This window comes from Xenopus tropicalis, chromosome 9 (assembly GCF_000004195.4).
Source record: "Xenopus tropicalis strain Nigerian chromosome 9, UCB_Xtro_10.0, whole genome shotgun sequence".
NCBI lineage: Eukaryota > Metazoa > Chordata > Amphibia > Anura > Pipidae > Xenopus > Xenopus tropicalis.
Genome location: NC_030685.2, coordinates 72,123,677 through 72,146,794, shown reverse-complemented (window position 1 = coordinate 72,146,794; position 23,118 = coordinate 72,123,677). Strand labels below are relative to the sequence as shown.

The following is a 23,118-nucleotide window of genomic DNA, read 5'->3' as shown; positions in this document are numbered from 1 at the left end:
TAAAATAAGTTAGACATCATACTAAAGCCCAACCACTAGGGGCACTACAGGCAAAATGGTATAAAAGGGGACCACACCCAAATTCAGGTATTTTGATAGAAGGGAACAACGATGGAACAAGCTGGAGCAGGAGAAGAAGACCAAACGTGCAGGGTAAGAGACAGGCTAGAGTAGGTTAGTGTAACAGTTAAGCAGGCACTAGGTGTCTGAGGCAGATAATTTAGCTTGGGCCGCCTATTGTCTCAACAAGGAGGGTTGAGAAAACCATTTCCCTGGGGATCATCCACCAGTAAGGAACTAAATTGACAGGATAGGCTTCCGGCCACAGGTCTGTCAGTAGGAAAAGGCCTGGATGGAATAGCAAAGAGTGGAATAGCATGGAGTGACAGGTGGGGACAGGGATCCCAAGACGAGTCAAGTTGGAAAACCTAGTCTAGCTATCGCTGATAGAAACTTGCATCCTCTGGATAATATGGATATGTGACTATTGCCTGTGATTTTATGCCCACCTGGAACGACATGGATGTATGCTTAGTTGCTGGTGATACTTGGATGTGTGAAAAAAGTTCTCAGTTGCATGTTCCCCTAGGAGAGTTTGTGCCTTTCATTTTGCAGAAGTTTGTGAACTGCTGGTTGCCCTCCCTACATTTGTACTGTGAGAAAAAAACAAAAAAGGGTTAAAAATGTAAAGTAGGAGTAATGGGGGTTTAAATTACACAGGGGAGATAACTAGTTAAAGAGAAAGGGAAGTAACAGTGTAGGTGAGAAATGAAAAATAAAAAAGAAGATATAGAATGGAAAACTGAGAAGATGAAAGAAATATAACTGAAGAGTGATAGTGAGTAAGGATACATGTTACAGCTGGGATATATAGGGCTGTGTATTTGCATTGGTGAGACATTATGGGAATCTGTATTTGTTTTGTCAAAACAGTTTGGGCTTTTCATTTGTTCCATGGGACATTGCAAAATGTGTATGTAGTGGGAGCTGAGTGCTTGTACTGCTGGGATAATGTGGGCTGTGTATAGTGGAACACAGTGGGCTGCGCTAGTGGCACATTGTAGGGCATCATTATGCCAAGGCACTAGGAACTGTGTGTCTATACTGCTAGGGATGTGTGGGCTGTACATTTGCACTACAGAAACAGAATTTACTCTCTCTGGCCTCAGCATGTGTATTGTAGGACCATTGTGTGCCGAGTATTTGATACTTCTCTGGCCCTTTGGATCTCTGTATTTGTACTACTGGGATACTGTGAGGATATGTGTTAGTACTTCTGGATTTTTCTCTTGTTTTCTGCCCTGGATTCCCTCAGAGATCAAAACTAAGACCAGATAGAGGTTTGGGGGAAAAGCCCATTTTCCGACATGGAAGCTGTCACTCCAAGCTGACACTATTAGTGGTTTGTGGTCTGTAAAAAAACATTTTATAGTAAACCCTGTTTTTAAGTTACCTAAGGTAAATGTATCCTTTAATCTTCTACATTAAAGCAACATCATTTTAGTACAAAATTCCATATACTGTACATAACATGCATTCTAAGAAAATCCACCTTTATTTTAATAACAGAAATAGTCCAGTTTCTTAAAATGCATCAAAGACACCTGCTTAACAAATGCAAAATACAAGCCAAAGAAACCCATTCGCTTTTCCTGCTTTTGAAGAAAGGAACATATTGTCATTTAGTTAGCAGCAGCAGGCTTCCATCACCCATATATGTCAGGGGCTTCCAAGCAGATGTTCCATGCTACCTTTTAAAGCTAATTAAATCCAATTACTAACTCTGCATTTCAAGCAAATTGTTTATTACTTTTCTCTGCTTAACCACTTCACCAACTAACTTCCCGATAAATGGGCAATGTGTAAGAATAACATTTACACATACAGTGTGTATGACTAATTTCCAGTCTAGAGTTGGTCTTTACTATGTATAGTCAAGTGCAGAACTGGAGTGAAGGGGAACTTGTCATTCAACGACATTCAACAGTTTGGGAGAAACTCTTTTAATGTTTCAGATAATAACCACATGTGCCAAGCAGGGTCCATACAGAATTGTTCTGTAAAGATGGGAGTGGAAGAACTTGACTGGTAAAAAGCCAGGAAAGCCAGGTCTGATTGCCCTACCTCTTAGATATGAATGTAAACAAATCTTCCCAACAATGATCCACCATCCAGTGAAAAGCCTTTCTGAAGAGTAGAGATTTTAGAAGCAAGGAGAGGATCAGCTTCTTATTAATATATGTTAGTGTGTAAGGGGAATTACTATTGGGAATTACTGTTAATGTTATTAAGACGTTAAGGGGCTGATTTACTAATCCACGAACGGATCGAAAGCGTCCGAATGCGTTTTTTTTGTAATGATCGGCATTTTGAGATTGTAGTCGTTACGACTTGCGCGAATTGTCGCGACTTTTTCGTAACTGTCACGAAAAAATCGGAAAGGTTTGCCCGCCGTTTACTAGCGCTCAATACGAAAAAGTCGCGACAATTAGTGCAAGTCGTAACGACTACAAAAAAGTCGCAACAATTCACGGAAAAGTTGCGACGGCGACAAAAAAAACGCAAAAAATACGAAAAAGTCGCAAAATGTTCGTTTCCAATCCGATTTTTTCCCATTCGGGATTCGGATTCGTGGATTAGTAAATCAGCCCCTAAGTGTTATGTGTTACAAAAAGTTGTTGTAAGTTGGGAGAAAGGAAAGAGGAAGAGGAAGTTAGGAGGAGGGGCAGGAGTGTGAGAGGTCGGGAAAGAAATAGGGATAGTGTAGGAGAGATTCAGAATTCTGTGAAGGTTGAAATTGTATAAATAAAAAGAACATTTTGGTTAAGACTTGGAGCCTTCCATATTTATTCTATTGAACTTTACATGTGGTTTGGTATAGCTGACTTTATCGAAGTCAAGGTATGGTTGACTTAGCTGTGTAAGGTTGACATTAGAGCGAAGGCAGGGTATGGTGTTTGGTCCACCTCTATATAAAGGTCTTTACGGCAAGGTGGGTGTTAAATCTAAACAATGGGTGAGATTCAGATCAATGAGAAAATGTTATTTTATGGTTTATCACATTAAAGGAACAGTAACACTAAAAAATAAAAATGTTTTAAAATAATTAAAATATAATGTGCTGCTGCCCTGCACTGGTAAAAGTTGCGTGTTTGCTTCAGAAAGACTACTATAGTTAATAGAAATAGCTGTTGTGTAGCCATGGGGGCAGCCATTTAAATTGAAAAAAGGAGAAAAGGCACAGGTTACATAAGAAGATAACAGATAACTGTGTAGAATACAATGGGAATCTGCTACTTATCTGTTATCTGCTTAATAACCTGTGCCTTTTCTCCTTTTTTCAATTTAAATGGCTGCCCCCATGGCTACACAGCAGGGTATTTATATAAACTGTAGTAATGTTTATGAAGCAAACACACAACTTTTACCAGTGCAGGGCAATAGTACATAATATATTAGTTATTTTTATACACTTTCATTTTTTGGTGTTACTGTTCCTTTAAAACTTATGGGCAAGATTCATTTATTGGAGAAATAACTTGTTTTCTCATTCAGAGTTTATATGTGATAAACATATAAGTTGCAATTAATTTGCTTCTGCCTCTATGGAAAAATCTTGAATTGAATGAGGAGATAAATCTTTCTCATCAAACTGAGTCTGTCCCCAATGGGCCCAATATCTGAAAGCCTCCATTTCAATGCATTCCAAAAACTCCTTTATTTTAAATAAGTAACAGTCAACAGGATGCATGTCTATTATATGTGAAATGCGAGGGAACATTGAGTCTTAGAGAACATCTTGGTATATGCTTTAAATAGATTGTTCTTGTCGCACTGTGAGATCAGGTTCTGTGACTGGGATGAACCAGAGAAACCCTTTAATTTTAGCTCTTTGCAGCATGCACATAAATCAAGAAAGGAAAAATAAGTCTTGCTGTAGCCAGGCAACGTAAATGGCAGGAAAACACAATTAAAGTCTTTTCAGAGATCACAAGCAAATGTCCCTGGCACAGCACGGTGTACAGAAACAGTGCACTTTAGATAACAGCTCCCTGAGATAGTTTTATAGCCTCTACGGAGTGATTACTGGGGTCTCAAGGTTAATCTGCAGCCCTATAGAAGGCAAAACTTCTATAGTCATTACTATAAGTAAACTGGTATGGTTCTATTGCAGGAAAGATGGGTATTTGTTCTGGTCAGTGTGCCCAGTGGGGGATATATTGCAACAGGTATACTCAGGGCTGGAACTAGGGGGGTAGGCAGAAGAGGCATGTGCCTAGGGAACAACATGGGGGGGCACGTACCCCTTCCTCCTGCCTTCATCTAGCTTCTTCCGGTTCCGGTGTGGACCTTTGTGCACAAACGTACTTATGGGCGGGAGGCTGTGTGCACATAATGGGGACATGTTGAGACGGCCTCTTACCTTGGGTAGAGATGTAGCGAACTGTTCGCCGGCGAACAAATTCGCGCAAACATCTGGTGTTCGCGAACGCGTATGTTCGCGAACTTTCAGCGTATGTTCGCAGTTTGGGTTTGCGCCGCGTTTTCCGCCGTGTTTTTTATCGTTGCAAAAGTATTGTACAATACGCCGCACAAGTCACACATAGCGTTTTTCCGCAAATCCCGTTTTCATGGTGTTTAAGCGCGACATAGCAAAAAAGCTGCGTATTTTCGCTAGAATAGCTTACGTTTTTTGTGCAACTCTGTGCCAACAAAGTATTTTTCAGAGAAGTTTTTGCCCTTGATCCCCCTCCTGCATGCCACTGTCCAGGTTGTGGCACCCTTTAAACAACTTTAAAATCAGTTTTCTGGCCAGAAATGGCTTTTCTAGTTTTTAATGTTCGCCTTCCCATTGAAGTCTATGGTGTTCACAAAGTTCGCGAATATTCGCAGGATTTGGTGTATGTTCGCGAACATGTTCGCGAACTTTTTTTTTTAAGGTTCGCTACATCCCTAACCTTGGGTGCCTTCTTCTCAAAGTCCAGCACTAGGTATACTTACATAGTCTTACAGTGACTATTTTTGCCTTAGTATATTATCCTACTATCACCACCTATCCTACAATCCCTATGGGTTGCATGGGTTTTTTCCATCTACTTTGGTTTCCTCTCACAATCCAAAAACATACAGGCATGTTAATTGACCATACTGTGTCCATGTAAGCTCCACTGAGACAGGTAATGATGTATAATATGTCAGCTTTATTAATACAGATAATAATACCTACCACTGAGTACCCTGTAGTCTCCCTGATACTGTTCTACTACTCTCACCATAAACCACTGATGGCTTGCATCTCCTGGGGGCTTTCTCTTCCATATAAATGTCTGATTGATGAACAAAGTGAATCTGTTTTTGGGGCATCTATGGAATAAATAACAGCTGTCCCTCAAAGAGAAAAAAATAAGTCCAGATGTGTTATAGTAAGAAATATACCTGTAAGAAAAAGTAACAGGTATGGGACCTGTTATTCAGTTTTCTGGATAAATAAACCCAATAGGATTGTTAAACCAAATAGGACTGTTTTGCATCAATAAGGGTTCAGTATATCTTAGTTAACAAGTACAAGGTACTGTTATTATTAGATAGAAAAAGGAAATCATTTGTAAAAATGTGACTGATTTGATTAAAATGGTCTATGGGAGATGGCCTTCTTGTAATTTGGAGCTGTCTGGATAACGTTTCAATATAATGTATCCCATACCTGTATTTGACATATTAATTGGGAAATGAATGACTCTATAATTCAGGGCCTCTCAATATATACACAGATTTATATATATATTGACAGTTGGAAGAAAAAGGTAAAAAAACGGAGTTATATAATTCAGTTCAAATGTCCAACCAATCTAATACAGATATGGAGTTATAAAAACTTCTATACAAGTTAAAGTCCTCTTCATTCTTGACTGATTCACTTTTTGCTGTAATAATGATACAGTACCTGTCGTGTCATATAATCTCAGCTCGCATCAATCCATGCTGATGGCAAAATTGTTTAAATGTCACCCCAAGACACAGCGCTCTACAATTTTCTAGTGTCTGACGCACATTCAGATAAATATAGGGGATGTGATCCGCATAATAAATGGAGCATCGTGAAATCGTTTGTGCCCGTATGCGTGTATTGACACGTTAATGGAAAACATTAATAGATAAACCATATTCATGTACTGAAGTAGTTTTTCCTTTTAACCATAAGAACAGTAGTGAAAAGTATTTTGATGAGGTTGGGCTGGTGGGTATAATGCTTGGGTCAGGGTGGGCTCCCCTCACTGATCTCTCTGGATTCATCTAAAGGTAGCCACACACGTGGCGATTTGCGATCTTTCGTGCAACAGATGATCGCACAATCGGCCACAAACCATTCAGGGCTGAAACGGCAGATAAGGAGGTAGAAACAATAGGATTTCTACCTCCTTCTGCCGATTCAGCGCTGAATGCAGATTTTGGTCAGGCGCCTTCTATGGCGCCCGATCAAAATCTTTTAACCTGCCTGATCGGCGAGTCGACCGATATCAGCAGCCTCCTGCGATATCAGTCGCCTCACCGAGTTGCCATACACGCACCAAATATCGTACAAAACGAGGTTTTGTACGATATTATCGGTGCGTGTATGGCCAGCTTAAATCCCCAAAGCAATCTCTTGGCACAGACTGCCATGATAGGTATAATTACAAAATTAATTTATATATTTTTAATTAGCCAAACTCAATCCTGACTGTCTGTCCCTGACATGACATTATTTTTGTATCGGCGCCTTCTATGGCGCCCGATCAAAATCTTTTAACCTGCCTGATCGGCGAGTCGACCGATATCAGCAGCCTCCTGCGATATCAGTCGCCTCACCGAGTTGCCATACACGCACCAAATATCGTACAAAACGAGGTTTTGTACGATATTATCGGTGCGTGTATGGCCAGCTTAAATCCCCAAAGCAATCTCTTGGCACAGACTGCCATGATAGGTATAATTACAAAATTAATTTATATATTTTTAATTAGCCAAACTCAATCCTGACTGTCTGTCCCTGACATGACATTATTTTTGTATCGGCCTAGAGTACAAAAATAATATTACCCTAGGCCGGACAGTCTACCCTAGCAGATAAACAAACTTGCTGTGTAAACTGCAAAAATTAGGAGAAACTGTCCTTAAAAGGGTTATGTGCAGGCTTTCATATATGTTTATAATTTACCTTTGACCTAGGCACATTCCTAAGGAATGTATATTCAGTAGTCTGAGCTGTATACAAGTACTTGCACCAATCAAAAGATACAAAAGATAACACGTTAATATCTATATTCAGTATTTTGAGGTATTTACAAATCAGAGCACACAGGCCCGGGCCTAGGGCGGCACCAACCTAGGGTGGCTTGCTGCTCCAACCCAGCTAAATTTTGCTCTCATATGGACAAATGGGGGCCTCTCCCCACTGCTCCATATGGGAGTTTATACCTGCGCGAATGCATGATCACGGGTGTTGGGGGGTGCAGAGCCTCGGGGCGCCCCATTTAGAAATCCGGCGCTGAGAGCACAGCAACCATCCAATAATTTAAAAAATGTCAATTTGGAACTGTGTTGAATTGGTATAAATATATGTCTCAAAATTGTATTCGTGATCAGCAATTCCTTTTTATTGCTGGTCAACACATGCGTGGTGGTTTCTACTAACAAAACCCAAGATATGTTCTTACCTGGCAAGAAGATGTCTAGCCAACTAGTCCAGCTGAACATGGATGCAATCTTTTGCCTCCAATGAGCAATAGGACCACTATTTCTGGGTAGGGCCATTTTAATAAATGGGCAAAAGTGGCATCTGCCAAGGCCCCACCTGGATTGGAGGGCCCACTAGCACAGCTTTCATCTGGGATAACTTCTGGCAGAAGCATCCTGCAGAGATGGCAGATCCTTCATTGTAATCAACTGAAAGAGCAGTATGGATATTCTATGTGAGGATATGCTTCTTGTAGCATCACCATTTTGGCATTTTTCTGCTCTCAGGGCTGTTGGTCAAGGGTGACACACCTGGGGATTATGCCTACTTCAGTAAGTGCAGATCATTTCTTCACTGTCTGCCTTACTGTATTGAATATCACGTGCTTAAGGTTTATTCTGTCACATATTTTCTGGGGGAGTAGGGGCCCACTAATGAAATTTTGCCCAGGGCCCACTGATACCTTAAAGAGGCCCTTTTCTGGGGCACATGTGGGGCACATTATGTGTGTGTTTCACCATTGCAGTCACAGAGCAAACACTGCATTTGCCGTCAAAGAAGAGTTTACATTCATTTCAAATTCCTTTTCTTCTTCCAGTTCGACTTACATTTTATGAAGAAGATCCCTCCAGGAGCAGAAGCTTCCAATATCCTAGTTGGAGAACTGGAGTTTTTAGACCGAGCTATCGTAGCCTTTGTTAGGCTTTCACCAGCAGTGCTGCTCTCGGGACTCACAGAAGTTCCTATTCCTTCTAGGTAAGAACTTCCTTATGTGACCATTAAAACCTGACTTACTGTACATGTTAACAGTGTGTATGCAGTCCATGCAGTTAAGTACCACTTTGTTCTCTAAATCTCAAGAGGAGATGCCATATTGTTTGAGCACGCACATATAAACTTGAAAATTCACCATAAAATGAAATGAGAAATAATGTGACCTACTGGATGTCATAGGTATCAGTGTGTTATTGTTTCGGGGTTAGTCACTTTACCAGGGTACCTCCAATTTTAGTCATAGAAGTAAAATGATGGTAGTTTCCTGCTTTTCCCAAGCTATCATGAATACTGTGAATAATCATTCCTTATTGATATAGCACTGATGTATTCTGTGCCTGCTGCCTTGGAGCTTACAGTCAGAGGCCCCCATCACACTATGGGGCACATTTACTAATCCTTGAATCCGAATCCCAAATGGGAAAAAAACGGATTGGAAACGAAAATTTTGCGTTTTTTTCTGTCACCGTTGCGATTGTTTCGTATTTGTCGTGACTTTTTCTGCGCCGTCGCGACTTTATCGTATTTTGCGTGATTATTTCGGTGCCGTTGCGATTTTTCCGTATTGCGCTATAGTACACGGTGGAAAAACCAATCCAAATTTTTCGCGACAGCAACGAAAAAGTCGCGGAAAATATACGATAAATTCGTAACGGCGACGAAAAAGTTGCGCAAAATATGAAAAAATTGCGACGGCAACAGAAAAAATAGCAAAAATACCCATCATTACGAAAAAAACGCATTCGCCCGCTTCCGGACGTTCGTGGATTATTAAATGTGCCCCTATGTCTAGTGATAAGCAAAACTGACCTATTTTGCTTTGCTTAAAATTTTGCAAAACCACAGAAAATGGCCAAATAGAGAAATCTGGATTGTTTTGAAGTCAATGAGAGTTTTTTCCCCACCCAATAAAATGTTTTTTTTTTCCAGCAAACAAAACACACAGAGAAATGCTAAAAATGACACTGGTGTTTTTTTTCGAGCAAAATCAAATGAATGGCAAAATTATAAAATTCTAGCATGGATTTGCATAAATATTTACCAGTGGTGAAAATACAAATTTTGCCAAAAACTGTTGGATCATCTGTCTATGAAGATTCTCATTCATCCAGGTCATGATATACAGTATCTAGTAGAATTAAGTCTAAAACAACTGGACTTTTCTGAGTTTTTCTTGAAAACGTTTCACCACTCATCCGAGTGGCTTCTTCAGTTCAAATGACTGGTAGGGAATTCCCCGGTATTTAAACTCTTGATGGTAGTAGAGTCACAGACATCCAATCACAATGGTTCCATTGAACTTGTTCAGTTAGGTGTTAGCTGAAACTGACAGGTGTAAGAAGGTAAAATCCAATCACAATGGTACCAAGATTCTCATTGATGAAGGTGTTAATCCTTCAAAGTACATGTCTCAGGCCCCCTCCTCTGTTCAGGGATGGTTTTTCCAGGTTGGCATAAATGGCCTCTTTCACACCTCTTTCAAACCATCTGTTTGGATCATTGGATCATCCCTAACAATGGTCAGTTTATCAGGAGGTTTATCATAGGTAGCATTGGTATTGTGACCCATTCACTGACATAACCCCGATCACCACTACCCATTTCACCACAGTACACAGACAGACACTTCTTTGGGTTGAAAAGGCCATAGCTGAGCTATTGAGAAGTTAACTTCATGTTCCACACCCTAATAAAACCTTGGGGCACCCCCCTTCTCTCAACACAACAACCCTATTCAACCCCCCTGCCATTTGGGACTACCCAGTGCATCACCTCCTTAATGCCTCTGATGTGGGTATGTGGCAGGTGCTAAGGTATATTAAACTTTTATAGCCTATCCCTGAGCCAATCACTAACCTGACTACATTGCCAATAACTCCTTGGTACTCAAACTTGGCTATAGGGCGTCCCTTTCTGCCCATGCCATGGCCCGTACCCCTCTACCTGTCCTGTCCAGTCCCTGGAGCCCACAGGAGTACCCCGAAGCCCACACAAGTATATGAAGAAAACACAAACTGCCTGCAGGGAGTGCCCTGACTGGAATCCAACCTAGGACCCTGAGGCTGCACCACCACTGCAGTTTTGCTTTTTTTCCTATAAAATGAAGAACCCATTTTAAGCATAGTCTGCTTATTGAACTCATGCTAAACATTGGCATATATTGCACTTTTAAGCAGAAAAATATCATTTTAATATACAAATTTCACTGGGACTGTGCAATTACCAGGCTTGGGAAAGCAGCTCGTTACTGAAGCACTCATCTAAATAATGGCTGTGGCTTTATCTGTTTTTAGATGATTGTATTTTAACATCTTTAACACAACCTGCTTGTTTTTTGCCAAAGGGGAACTAATTACTTCCATATATCTTTCTGACCGTTACATTCAGGGCTGTTTGTGCTTAAATTATTCCTTTTCCGGCAAATAAAACTCTGATGCATTTTATTTCCTTTCCTCGCTTGAATCTTCTGACACAGATGCTGACCTATTTCTAGCCAATTACATGAGGATAAAAGTAGCATTTCTGTCCTGTTTCTGCTCCAGGTTTTTATTCATACTTTTGGGACCGCTCGGGAAGGGACAGCAGTATCATGAGATTGGAAGATCAATTGCGACTCTCATGACAGATGAGGTATTTATAATACAAAGGCATCAAAATAAGTAGAAAAAGGTGAAAAAAATACTCTTGTTTATAAAAAATATCATTTTCTGCTGTCCAGTTTGGAATCATAGCAGACATTTGGTTATTTGGGTCCACGTTACCCTAGCGACCAGACAGTGATTTGAAGAGACTGTAATAGAAGTCCATAAAGAGAAAAATAAGAATTGATTCATTTATCAGAGCAGATTAAGGTATAAATTAGTCAAAACTGAACTGACTGTTTTGAGCAGTTGAATGGAATCCTTCTCTACGAGTGTTAGAGTTCCACACAAACTTTGCTGATTTGGAAAGTGCAGAAAAAAAGAATGAGCATGGCTCTCATGTTTCCCAGCAACATCTCAGTAACCAAGGGCAGGGGCTTCAGCCCACCCCTACCAAACAGGGTCAGACTCGGCTGGAGGGACACCAGGAAAACCTAGTGGGCCCTGCCGAACCAGACGTGCTCCCTGCCCCCCCCCCCGGGAAATGTCTGTGGGCTCTCCTGAGCTCTCCCCCCTCCACCCCATGGCCGTAAAGAATAAGCACAAGGTATGGGGTCGGACATTGGTCTTGTCATGTAAAGAAACTTATTACTTGACCCTAAGGTGCAGCCCCAGTGAGCCCTACACACCCCCTGTCCCACACTACTACCGAACCCCCACCCCAACCAGCCTGACCCCCTACTATTTACCAACAAATGCATGCATTTTGGCATTTTACTGCCACATTAGTGCCACCTAGAACCCTATATTTATTCAGCAGAAAGCTGAGTAACATCCCTAGACGCTCCCTCTGATAGCAGCTTCCATTTTAGCTTGGTCTTGGTAGCTTCCTGCTGCAGCTATAGCCATTCAGACGCTCAAATCACACATTCCTATGGAGGGGGGGAAGTTCTTATGCATTTTTATGGGAGGGGGGAGAGGTAGAGTGGAGAGAACTGAGCAGACTGGGCCCCAAACCTGAATAAGCCCTAAAAGAGAGGAAGTCTGACACAGAAGAACATATTCCCAAAAAAGGAGACAAGAAATCCTGTGGTTTTTTTGAAGGCTCAGTGCAGCGTTTCTGTGAGTGCTTATGGCTGTATTTACACCTTTCTGATAAAGCTTACTGAGTTTTTACCTTTACTTCTCCTTTAATGTTGTCATTATTACTCAAATCCATATTTTGGTCTTCGATGCTAAAAATGCTTCAACATTTGCCAGCAAGTAGGTCAGCATGGTAACAAGCTCCTCGGATTCCTGCAAGGCTATAAAAAGGATAAGGATATAAGGGTTATTTCAAGCTGTATCATTAATGAATAAAATTTAGAAGATGCTTTCAACACCAATAAACTTATAAATATGCTAGTTTTCTGCCCAACAACGCTACATGAAGAAATGTCTCAAATGACAAAATATTTCTCCCATAAAAGCCTCCAAATGAAAATAGGCTGGAAAATATCTATTTAATAATACATGAAAAACTCGCTGAACCGAGAAAATCAGAAAGCCCCCGGAGAAATTGTGTTTTCAAGCATAAGAAAACCAGCCGATGGCATATCAGTCTGGCTATGCGCGTGGGCAATCTCTACCCAGGATACGATGATTTTAATGACTTAGGTTATGATTAGAATTAATGTGTGTAGCACAGAGACCTGTATAATATAGTTTGTTGCTTCTGCACAGCATTCTGGGTATTTTGAATTGTGATTGGGACCTTTGCTTCTATCAAGATTACAAGGAAATTCTGAAAAATATTATATATATATTTGTTTGTTAAGGCCCTCTGCTGCCTTAGCTGAGAGTGGCAGTGCACCTTTGAATTAACTTTTTAACCGTGATATACTGGGACATTTTGAAATTGGTTTTAATTTTTTTATGTTTGTGTTTTTTTAAGCTTGTTGTTAAGCATCTCTTCAGTTTAGTATTTCAGCAGCTATCTGGTTGCTAGAGTGTTATTTACCCTAGCAACCAGGCAGTGGTTTGGACAAGAAACTGGAATATGAATAGGCGAGGGACTAAATAGAAAGATCATTAATAAAAAGCAACAATAACAAAACATTGTAGCCTCACAGAGCAATAGATTTTTGGAGTGACCTCCATTTGAAAGCTGGAAAGAAGCAGAAGAAGGCAAATAAGAAATCTGTATATACTCGAGTATAAGCCTAGTTTTTCAGCACCCAAAATGTACTGAAAAAGTCACCCGCGGCTTATACTCGAGTTGGGTGCCATGGGTCCCTCCAGACTAGCACCCTCTCTCATTTGTGTGCAAATTAGGCCACCCACAACCAGACCCTCCAGTGCCTGTTGTTTTTGTTGACCCTCTTCTCCACTTACAGAGCTAGTTTACTGTTTTTCTTTGAAATAAATATTTAAAAACATATACCCCACTGATGCCTCATTTAATGTAATTTTATTAGTATTTACTTTGATTATTGAAACTTAGCAGTAGCGGCTGCATTTCCCACCCTAGGCTTATACTCAAGTCAATAAGTTTTTCCAGTTTTCTTAGGTAGAATTAGGTACCTCGGCTTATATTCGGATCGGCTTATACTTGAGTATATACGGTAAATAATGGTCTGCTGCGCAGTTGTCTTTGAACAACTTTAAATCTTAATTTACTTCACTGTAGTCATTTCAACACATTTATCTGTGAGGTCAGATCTCTATTTGCCTGTGTGCATTTGATGTCACTCTTCTAAATATTTTAGTTATTTTTTCATGAAAGATGATCTAATGGAGAAATCTCTTCCAAGCCAATGTATCTAACTGTTTGTACCTAACATTAGGTATTTCATGATGTTGCTTACAAAGCTAAGGATCGGAATGACTTGGTTGCTGGGATAGATGAATTTTTAGATCAAGTCACTGTGCTTCCTCCAGGAGAGTGGGACCCTACTATTCGAATTGAGCCACCCAAGAATGTGCCATCTCAGGTAAGGATCCTCGGGATTTTGTAAATTTAAAAGCAACAGTAATTAGATGGGAAAGTTTCTGGGTCTTAACTCCTGCAGAGTCTTCCAGGAGATTACATACATTTTCTAATATGCATTTCTAAAGGCTAAAGGTTACATGAATTTATAACAGCTGACTCTTGAATTAATATCTAGGAGTCACATTTGCCAAATGTGTCCCCCCTTTGTTGTGACTGTTTTGTTACCAGGAGTCCATTATGCAGGGGGATTATCTGTTAACTGGTATTCTAATTATCCACCTTGGATGGCCAAACACAGAGCACTATTTTAATCTTACTATTTTGCTCAAAAAACTTTTTTTTGCGATTAACACTATTAGCAATAGTCACAAATTATGTTCAGAACAAGCCCTATTCATTGCACCTATGCTGAACATAGGGAGGGTGTCCTACTGTTCCAACTGTTGGTAAATGTAGGCATGGGCATTTGGGGTTGAAATGGATGGATATGTTCCATCCCATGTTCCATCTCATGACCCATGTTCTATGATAAAATGTTATTTTATAGTTTAGCACGTGAAAACTTACTGGCGAGTTTCGATTTGGGAAGAAAAAATGTTCTCGTAATTCAGGTCCAGTTTTGGCCCAGATTTATTTCCACAAGAAAACATTATTTATGGTTTATTATACAATTTGATTAGAGAAAAATTTCTCTCAATTCAGGTCCAGTTGTTCCCATAGACATCAACAGAGTTTTCATGTGATAAACTAGTTCCAACTCTTTCACTCGTAAGCCACACTCTGACATACCAAGTGTTGGTGAGCAACACAAGCTTGAAAAAGGGTCTTTGGGGATTCCAAATAAGGGCTGTGATTGGCTATTTGGTAGCTCCATGGGGACTGCTGGCCTACAGGAGGCTCTGCTTGGAGTAAAACTCTCTCTCTGCTTACCAAAACTTGCCTCCAAGCCAGAAATTTCAAAATGGGCACCTACTGTACATTGAGGCCACTGGGAAAATCTGGACCTGAATGAGGAGATAAGTGTTTCTTATCAAATTGAATCTGCCCCAAGCAACTAATCTACTTGCGTTTCCATGGACTTTATTTTAGGAAAAACGTAAAACTCCTGGGGTCCCAAATGGGACAGCAGCATTGGGCGAGCCAGAAGAACATGGCGGCCATAGTGGGCCAGAGTTAGAAAGAACTGGAAGGTGAGTTATAAATAGTTCTTTTTATCAAGGATCAGAAATCAGTCACAAAATGGTATCCACTCCAGCAGGGACCATAGTTCAGTAAACAAAATAAATTGCTTTTGGGGGTGTCAGAGGAGCAATTACCAGGTGAATTCTTAATACAATTTTAGAGGATAAATGATCAATTTTCAAGTTTGAAATTTTGAAAAATGCAATTAAACTTGTATTTTCCACTAATATATTTACCTGATTGCAGAATGATTGCAAAAAACTTAATTACAAATGAAAATGGTTCCATTTGTTGCCAGTGAGTTTTTCTAAACCTCAAAAAATAAAATTCTTCAACAGGTTTTATTTGCAAAATAATTTCATTCAATTTTTTTTAATTTTTTTTCAATTGATGAATTTCAAAAATTCAAATTAGAATTCTAAACAAGCTTAATTACATTTATGCTTGCATTTTAATCCGTTCAATCATTGTGCCCTATATGACCTTCCTATACAAGGGTTGCTATAAGTCATCTGATCTTATTCTTCACTTTAGGCTTTTTGGGGGACTGGTATTAGATGTCAAGAGGAAAGCTCCCTTCTTCTGGAGTGACTTCAAGGATGCTTTCAGCTTACAATGTTTGGCTTCAATTTTGTTCCTTTACTGTGCTTGTATGTCTCCTGTTATCACGTTTGGAGGTCTTCTCGGAGAGGCAACTGAAGGTCGTATAGTAGGTGTTGTATCTTTACTTCAACCTACAGTAGTTAAACCCGTCTGCAGTATTTTTTTTGCAATTACTTTATACTCCTTTCTGGAGGATGAGCCCTGGAACCAATGTGTACCATTGTATCTCTTTTTTCCCTTGCTTTATCTAGAGTGCAATAGAATCTCTGTTCGGAGCATCAATGACGGGGATAGCCTTTTCCTTGTTCGGTGGACAGCCGCTAACAATTTTGGGGAGCACAGGACCAGTACTAGTGTTTGAAAAAATATTATTCAAGTTTTGCAAGTAAGTCCCCTCCTATATATATATATATATATATAGCAAGAGAATGGGCTGCACACACCAGGACTTGGCAAAAATATAATAAGTTTATTTAAGAAAAGAGATCTCTTTTCCTAAATAAACTTATTATATTTTTGCCAAGTCCTGGTGTGTGCAGCCCATTCTCTTGCTTTATATTTTTTTGCTAGCACCCTGGGCATTTGAATTTCAATAGGGTGTGCTCCGTTTGTTTTTGTTTTTTTTTGTTATATATATATATGTGTGTGTGTGTGTGTGTGTGGCATTAAAGTAATAATAATAGGTATGGGACCTGTTATCTAGAATGCTTTGGACTATGGTTTTCCATATATAGGATCTTTTCAATAGTTTGGTTTGGATCACCATTAGTGATGAGCAAATTTTTTCGCCAGGCATGGATTTGCAGCAAATTTCCACATTTCGCAAAACATTTCGCAAAACTATCCACCAATGGCAAAATTTGTGGCAAATCCATGCCTGGAGAATTATTTCGCCCATCACTATTCCTGGATAACAGGACCTATATCTATGTGCAGTAGTACACATTGCATAGACATATATACAATAAAGGGCTCAATGGCACTCTGCAGCTCCAACCCGGCCCAAGGAAAGTCTCCCATAGGGCTCAATGGCACTCTGCAGCTCCAACCCGGCCCAAGGAAAGCCTCCCATAGGGCTCAATGACACTCTGCAGCTCCAACCTGGCCCAAGGAAAGCCTCCCATAGGGCTCAATGGCACTCTGCAGCTCCAACCCGGCCCAAGGAAAGTCTCCCATAGGGCTCAATGGCACTCTGCAGCTCCAACCCGGTCCAAGGAAAGTCTCCCATAGGTCTCAATGGCACTCCGTAGCTCCAACCCGGCCCAAGGAAAGTCTCCCATGGGGCTCAATGGCACTCTGCAGCTCCAACCTGGCCCAAGGAAAGTCTCCCATAGGGCTCAATGGCACTCTGCAGCTCCAACCCGGCCCAAGGAAAGTCTCCCATAGGGCTCAATGGCACTCTGCAGCTCCAACCCGGCCCAAGGAAAGTCTCCCATAGGGCTCAATGGCACTCTGCAGCTCCAACCCGGCCCAAGGAAAGTCTCCCATAGGGCTCAATGGCACTCTGCAGCTCCAACCTGGAAAGACACTTTTATTATTACAAAGAAAAAGGAAATCGGAATAATCTGAATAATATGATTTAAATGCAGTCTGTTGGAGATGGCCTTCCCATAATTCATTGCTTTCTGGATAATGGGTTTCCAGATAATGGATCCCATACCTGTATGTATATATATATATATATATGTGTTTTAGGGAATAACCATTTGCTACATTCTGTGTTTTTCTTTTCCTAGGGATTATGATCTATCGTACCTTTCGTTAAGGGCAAGCATAGGTCTTTGGACAGCGTTTAATTGCATTTTCCTGGTCGCCACTGACGCAAGTTCTCTCGTGTGTTACATTACCCGCTTTACAGAGGAAGCATTTGCTGCTCTCATCTGCATCATTTTCATTTATGAGGCCTTAGAAAAGCTGTTTCATCTAGGTGAGACATATCCAATCAACATGAATAATAATTTGGAACTTCTAACACAGTATTCGTAAGTATAGTCTCCTTTTACTATAAGTTCAGAATTCCAGTGAAAAGGGAAAACGTAGAAAGCCGTGCTAGAACATTTCAAACATGAAAATATCTGATTTCCGCAGATAAAAAACATTTTTTTTACATTAAAAATGAGTGTAAAAACAATCTAGGGGTAACTATAAAGGAAACTATACCTCATTTAGATGATGCTACTTTGTCAATGATTATTTTGCTTCCCACAACCTAATGGCGCCTATTTAGTAAGGTGTTAAATGTGCTCCATTTCATTTTATTTTGCCTTATTTTTCCACTGGCAAGTTTACATATAAATCAAGATGAGAAATGCTGATATTGCTAATGGAAATGTCAAAAGTTGACATATTCATAAATAGGCCCCAGTATATAACACATCTATATGCTGTTATTTCAATACATGTAAATATAAATATTGATCATCTTTAGGCCAATCCCCATTTTGTCATTGAATAGTGGCATACAGATTCCTTACTGTTTCTGTAACTTGTAATAATGAATGTATTTTAGGAAATATAGTATGTGTAAGTTAATGGGAACTGGAAGACCTTTAGCATGTACGTAGTCGAGGAGCTTCATATGTATCCAGAACAATAAACAAGACTAGTATTTCAATGAAAAGGACTAAAGGCATCACACAAGGGCAAACTATGACCTATTAACCAAAGATTTGAACCCTCATATGTAATAAAAGGCACTAAGTTTGCCCGGGTAACCTATAGCAACCAATGAAATGCTTGCTTTTTAAATAATGACCAGTAAACTTTACTCCTGATTGGTTGTTAAAGGCAAACTTTGCTTCTTATACTACATAACCCAAGAATAGTCTAATAGTGGTCAAAGTTTAGTCAATGGCCCAAACAGAAGAAGAAGGGAGTGATATTTCTTTTTACTTTCATCGTCCATGCCCCATCCACACCCAGGAATGGCTTCAGGTCAGATGTTTAGTCTGGACAGTTCAGCTATTCATAGGCCTTCAAGAGTATGGCCTACATTGGCATCCTGGGAAATCAACTTCACTTGCGAACACTATATTCCATGTACTGGAATATTTTGTGGCAGTTGAGCTTGAGATGCATAAATTAGTTTGGTAATCTATAATAAACACACCCTCTTTTTCCTGCCTCAATGTGTCTTGAATTAAAGAAGAAGGAAACTCTTTTTTGCATTTTACTGCCAATAGATTCGCCACATTAGTGCCACCTAGAACCCTATATTTATTCTGCAGAAAGCTTTACTATACCTGAGTAAAGAGCCCTAGAAGCTCCCTACATTTGTTTAAGATTGCAGCTGCCATTTTAGCTTGGTCTCAGTAGCTTCCTGCTGCAACTCTAGAGGCTGGTAGCTCAGATTACACATTCCTAAGGGAGGGGGGAGTGAGTTTTATGAATTCTTATGAGAGGCGGGGCAGGAGAGGGGAGAGAGCTGCGCAGACTCTGGCCCTGGGAATGAAGGATTTTTCTGAGAGAGGAAGTCTGATACATGTTTACAAAAAAGGAGACAAGAAATCCTGTGTCTCTTTTGATAGAGGACTCACTAAAGAAGTGGGTGGTTCTAGATCTGAGATGTATTAGTACCTGACATAAGCAACAGAAACCAAGCCTCACCAAAATACTTTTTCAAACATTTTTGTTGGCCTTTCTAAACAACATTGGGATAATATACAGCAATCATGCACCATTGTACTTATAACCGGTTGGAAGAACAATTTGTTTGCAAACCCTTCTCAGGTATTCAGAAAATATAAGGGGTACAGTATTTCCCAAAATAGGCCAACACTATTTTGATGTTTTGACACATTTAGATTAGAACATTCTTATACCATCTGTAAGACTATCCCCTATAGATTCTGGCTTGTTCTTCCAGATGTGGTTGCATGGAACCAGAAAACCCCAGCAATAAAACCCTGACTTATTGGCAGTCATCTAATATAACGGCTTCGGAAATATCTTGGAACAACCTAACTGTGGATGTAAGTAGTAAAAATGATTTATTTAGCATTTTGTTCAAAATGTAATTTATGCTGCTAAATCAGTTCAGTTTCGGTTCAGATCTTTAATTTTCATCTCAACCACATAAGAAACAAAGTGGGACAACATTTTTGAGTTTCAGACTGTAAAAAAGAAACAATACACAACACGTATTATAACAAAGGGTGAACAGAGCAGTGATACAGAGTACAACACAGCAATCCAATTGCCATTTTTCAATGCGTCGCCAAAATACATAATATTATATACTATTTCTTCTCCCCTGGGTCTGAATTTCAGGCCTATAAAAGAAGGAAAAATACACAACACATATTACAGCAAAAAGTAAATGAAGCAGCAGTACAGTGTGAAATTTAAAGTTTTCAATGTGTCCCCACAGTACATAGATTTACATTTAGATTTAGATTGTAAGCTCTATGGGGCAGGGACCTCTATCCTCTTGTCTCTTTGGTTCTTAACTTATTGCAACTGTACCTTGTATTTATTATCATACTTGTATTTAACAATTATTATTATTATTACTATTATTTTAATAGCCCCCTGTTGTATTAATGTATTCTACTGTACAGCGCTGTACATAAGTAGTGCTTTATAAATAAAGATATACATACATACATACATACAATGACCATAATTTTTTAATTTTGTTTCTATTTTATACAATAACAGCTTTATGTGTTATTATAAAGTGCATATACTACTGTGTAAATATACAAATTCCCATGTGCATAAAGACAGAATATACACGTATATATATAATCTCTAAAAAGACAAAAGCAGAATTTAGGTTTAGGTTTCTACACAGGACCCTACAAGAGATAAAACTGATTCAATTTAAAGTCTTAAGGTCCCCATACACGGGCCGATTATAGCTGCCGATATCGGTCCCTTGGACCGATTCGGCAGCTAATCGGCCTGTGTATGGGCAGAACAGAGCGGCCTGGCTGACCGATATCTGGCCTGAAATTGTCAGATCTCGATCGGCCAGGTTAGAAAATCCAGTCGGATCGGGGACCGCATTGGCTCGTTGATGCGGTCCCCGAACCGACTGCCCCATGGCCGCAAATGTAATCCGATCGTTTGGCCCCGATCGTTTTAAGGTACTTGCTGCCCGATATCGCCAACCCGTAGGTGGGGATATCGGGTGAAGATCCGCTCGCTTGGCGACATCGCCAAGCGAGCGGATCTTATAGTGTATGGGCACCTTTACAGTTTGAGGAACAAAACCATTGTACAACCTAGCTGACTTAGGACAAATGCTGCAATATTGTTTTCCAGATGGCAATAAAACAAAAAGATTAGAACAAGAATGTAAAGGATCAGCCACAATACTGGATACCTTTTTAGAACAGAATGAGTTAACCTAGTATCCAAATCTAGAATCACTTTGAGATTTACAACGGGATTTTAGTTGTGAAGCTGTTTTTGACAATGTTCGAGGTTCTAAGGCTTCATATTAAATGTATTTGCCAGCAGTTCAGTCCAGGATAATTTCTGGGGCACACACAGTGGCACTTAGGAGCGAAATGATTTATGGGTACCATTACTGCCAAATGTCAAATGGTCATTACTGCTTGAACGAAACGTAACCAGATAATCCATTGTGTCTGTATGCTCTCTAAATAATGGGCAAACACCAGCAATCAAAATATGCTTTACGGAAATCAACTTAAAAACATTGTCGAACAAAAGAGGATTTTCTGTCCACGCATGGCAGATGGCACATCTAAAGTGGCACAAAAATACATCCAAAAGCTTATATTTCTATTAATAAATATCTTTCCAGCTGTTCGTGATATGCGTTGACTTTTGAATTTGTTTTGTTAGCCTCTGCGGCTTTATGTAAGCCCTGCTTCTGGTTTGTAGAATAATTTAGATGGTGGATCCTTATACTTTAATGGTGTTATAAGAAATCGGCTTGAGCTTTATCCATGTATTGTAACACAAAGACGGGAGCAGATTGATGTGTTTGGAATGTAACCCGTTACATAAGTTTTTTCTGTTTTCTGGTATCCTTTATGCATTATGGATAGTTTGAACCAGTTTTATAAAGCAATTTATTGAACTAGGAACAAAAATCTGTTTTGTTTTTCACCCATGAAAAAAGTTACAGAACATTATCATTTGTTGCTTAAATGTTCCCAACAACAATGCCCAAGATCTTCTCATATTGTGTAACATTCCCACATACTAAAACTAGAGAATTATGGAGAAATCTTGGATAGACTAAACTAACAAGCCATTTTTTTTTCTCACAAAATGAGTATAAAGTAATATAAACCAACTCCTCCCCAACAGGCTTGCCATAAATTTCATGGAGATTTTGTCGGTAGAGCCTGCGGACATGAAGGACCTTATGTTCCTGATGTGCTTTTCTGGTCGGTCATCTTATTCTTTGCAACTGTCATAATGTCATCGACGCTGAAACAATTCAAAACGAGCCGCTATTTTCCAACAAAGGTATGAATGTTCTATCCAATTCCAGCAGCCCCTCTGGCATTTGCCAGAATCCACAGATTGCTGTTCCGGGCCTGGTTTCCAGACATATTCTCTGTGCTTGTCCACACGCGTCTATGGTTAATATGGCATTTCTGCCTTTCCCAGCTATGTATGTGTCTATTTGCTCTTCATTTTCCCTACCATTGTGCTATTATGGGTAGAGCCAAGATCATATTGTAACCTGCCTAGCATGGCCACACCCTGCTTAATAAACATAAAATAATGGAAAGTAAAGTACATATATGTAATATATGTAACTATATATGTTATAGCTTTTTTTTCCTTTTATGCATAGGTGCGTTCCCACGTCAGTGACTTTGCTGTTTTTCTCACTATTCTGACCATGGTTTTAGTCGATTTTTGCATTGGAATTCCATCTCCCAAGCTGCAAGTCCCAAATGAATTCAAGGTGAAGGCCGTGGTACTTTAATTAAATGTGTGGCATTTCACTGAAAGCTTTGCCATACAAAGTATAAAATGAAAACAATCAGGTCTATATGAACAGTGACCCTCCAATAAAACATTTAATGATATATATTTCTTTTTTTAGCCCACAAGAGATGATCGTGGTTGGATTGTTAACCCATTAGGACGCAATCCTTGGTGGACAGTGGTTGCTGCAATCATTCCATCTTTACTATGTACGATTCTAATCTTTATGGACCAACAGATTACTGCTGTCATTATCAACAGGAAAGAACACAAGTTAAAGGTATTAATAAAATTAAGTATTAAAAAGTATTACATGTATTCATTTGTTTTGTTCAGCAGCTCTCCAGCAGCTATCTAGTCGCTAGGAT

At 39.7% G+C, this 23,118-nt stretch overlaps 1 protein-coding gene across 6 annotated transcripts in view; it reads left to right on the top strand.

Annotated features, from left to right (window-relative positions):
- slc4a10 (solute carrier family 4, sodium bicarbonate transporter, member 10) overlaps positions 1 to 23,118 on the top strand; it is a 113,003-nt gene that overhangs the window by 79,080 nt on the left and 10,805 nt on the right. For all 6 annotated transcript variants that reach the window (XM_031893501.1, XM_031893500.1, XM_031893498.1 and 3 more), the window contains exons 8-18: positions 8,316 to 8,473; positions 11,035 to 11,122; positions 13,899 to 14,045; positions 15,134 to 15,234; positions 15,761 to 15,935; positions 16,081 to 16,214; positions 17,566 to 17,811; positions 19,695 to 19,800; positions 22,118 to 22,279; positions 22,614 to 22,727; positions 22,869 to 23,030. In XM_031893501.1, the coding sequence (XP_031749361.1) occupies positions 8,316 to 8,473; positions 11,035 to 11,122; positions 13,899 to 14,045; positions 15,134 to 15,234; positions 15,761 to 15,935; positions 16,081 to 16,214; positions 17,566 to 17,811; positions 19,695 to 19,800; positions 22,118 to 22,279; positions 22,614 to 22,727; positions 22,869 to 23,030 (1,593 nt within the window). The remainder of the gene's footprint in view (positions 1 to 8,315; positions 8,474 to 11,034; positions 11,123 to 13,898; positions 14,046 to 15,133; positions 15,235 to 15,760; positions 15,936 to 16,080; positions 16,215 to 17,565; positions 17,812 to 19,694; positions 19,801 to 22,117; positions 22,280 to 22,613; positions 22,728 to 22,868; positions 23,031 to 23,118) is intronic.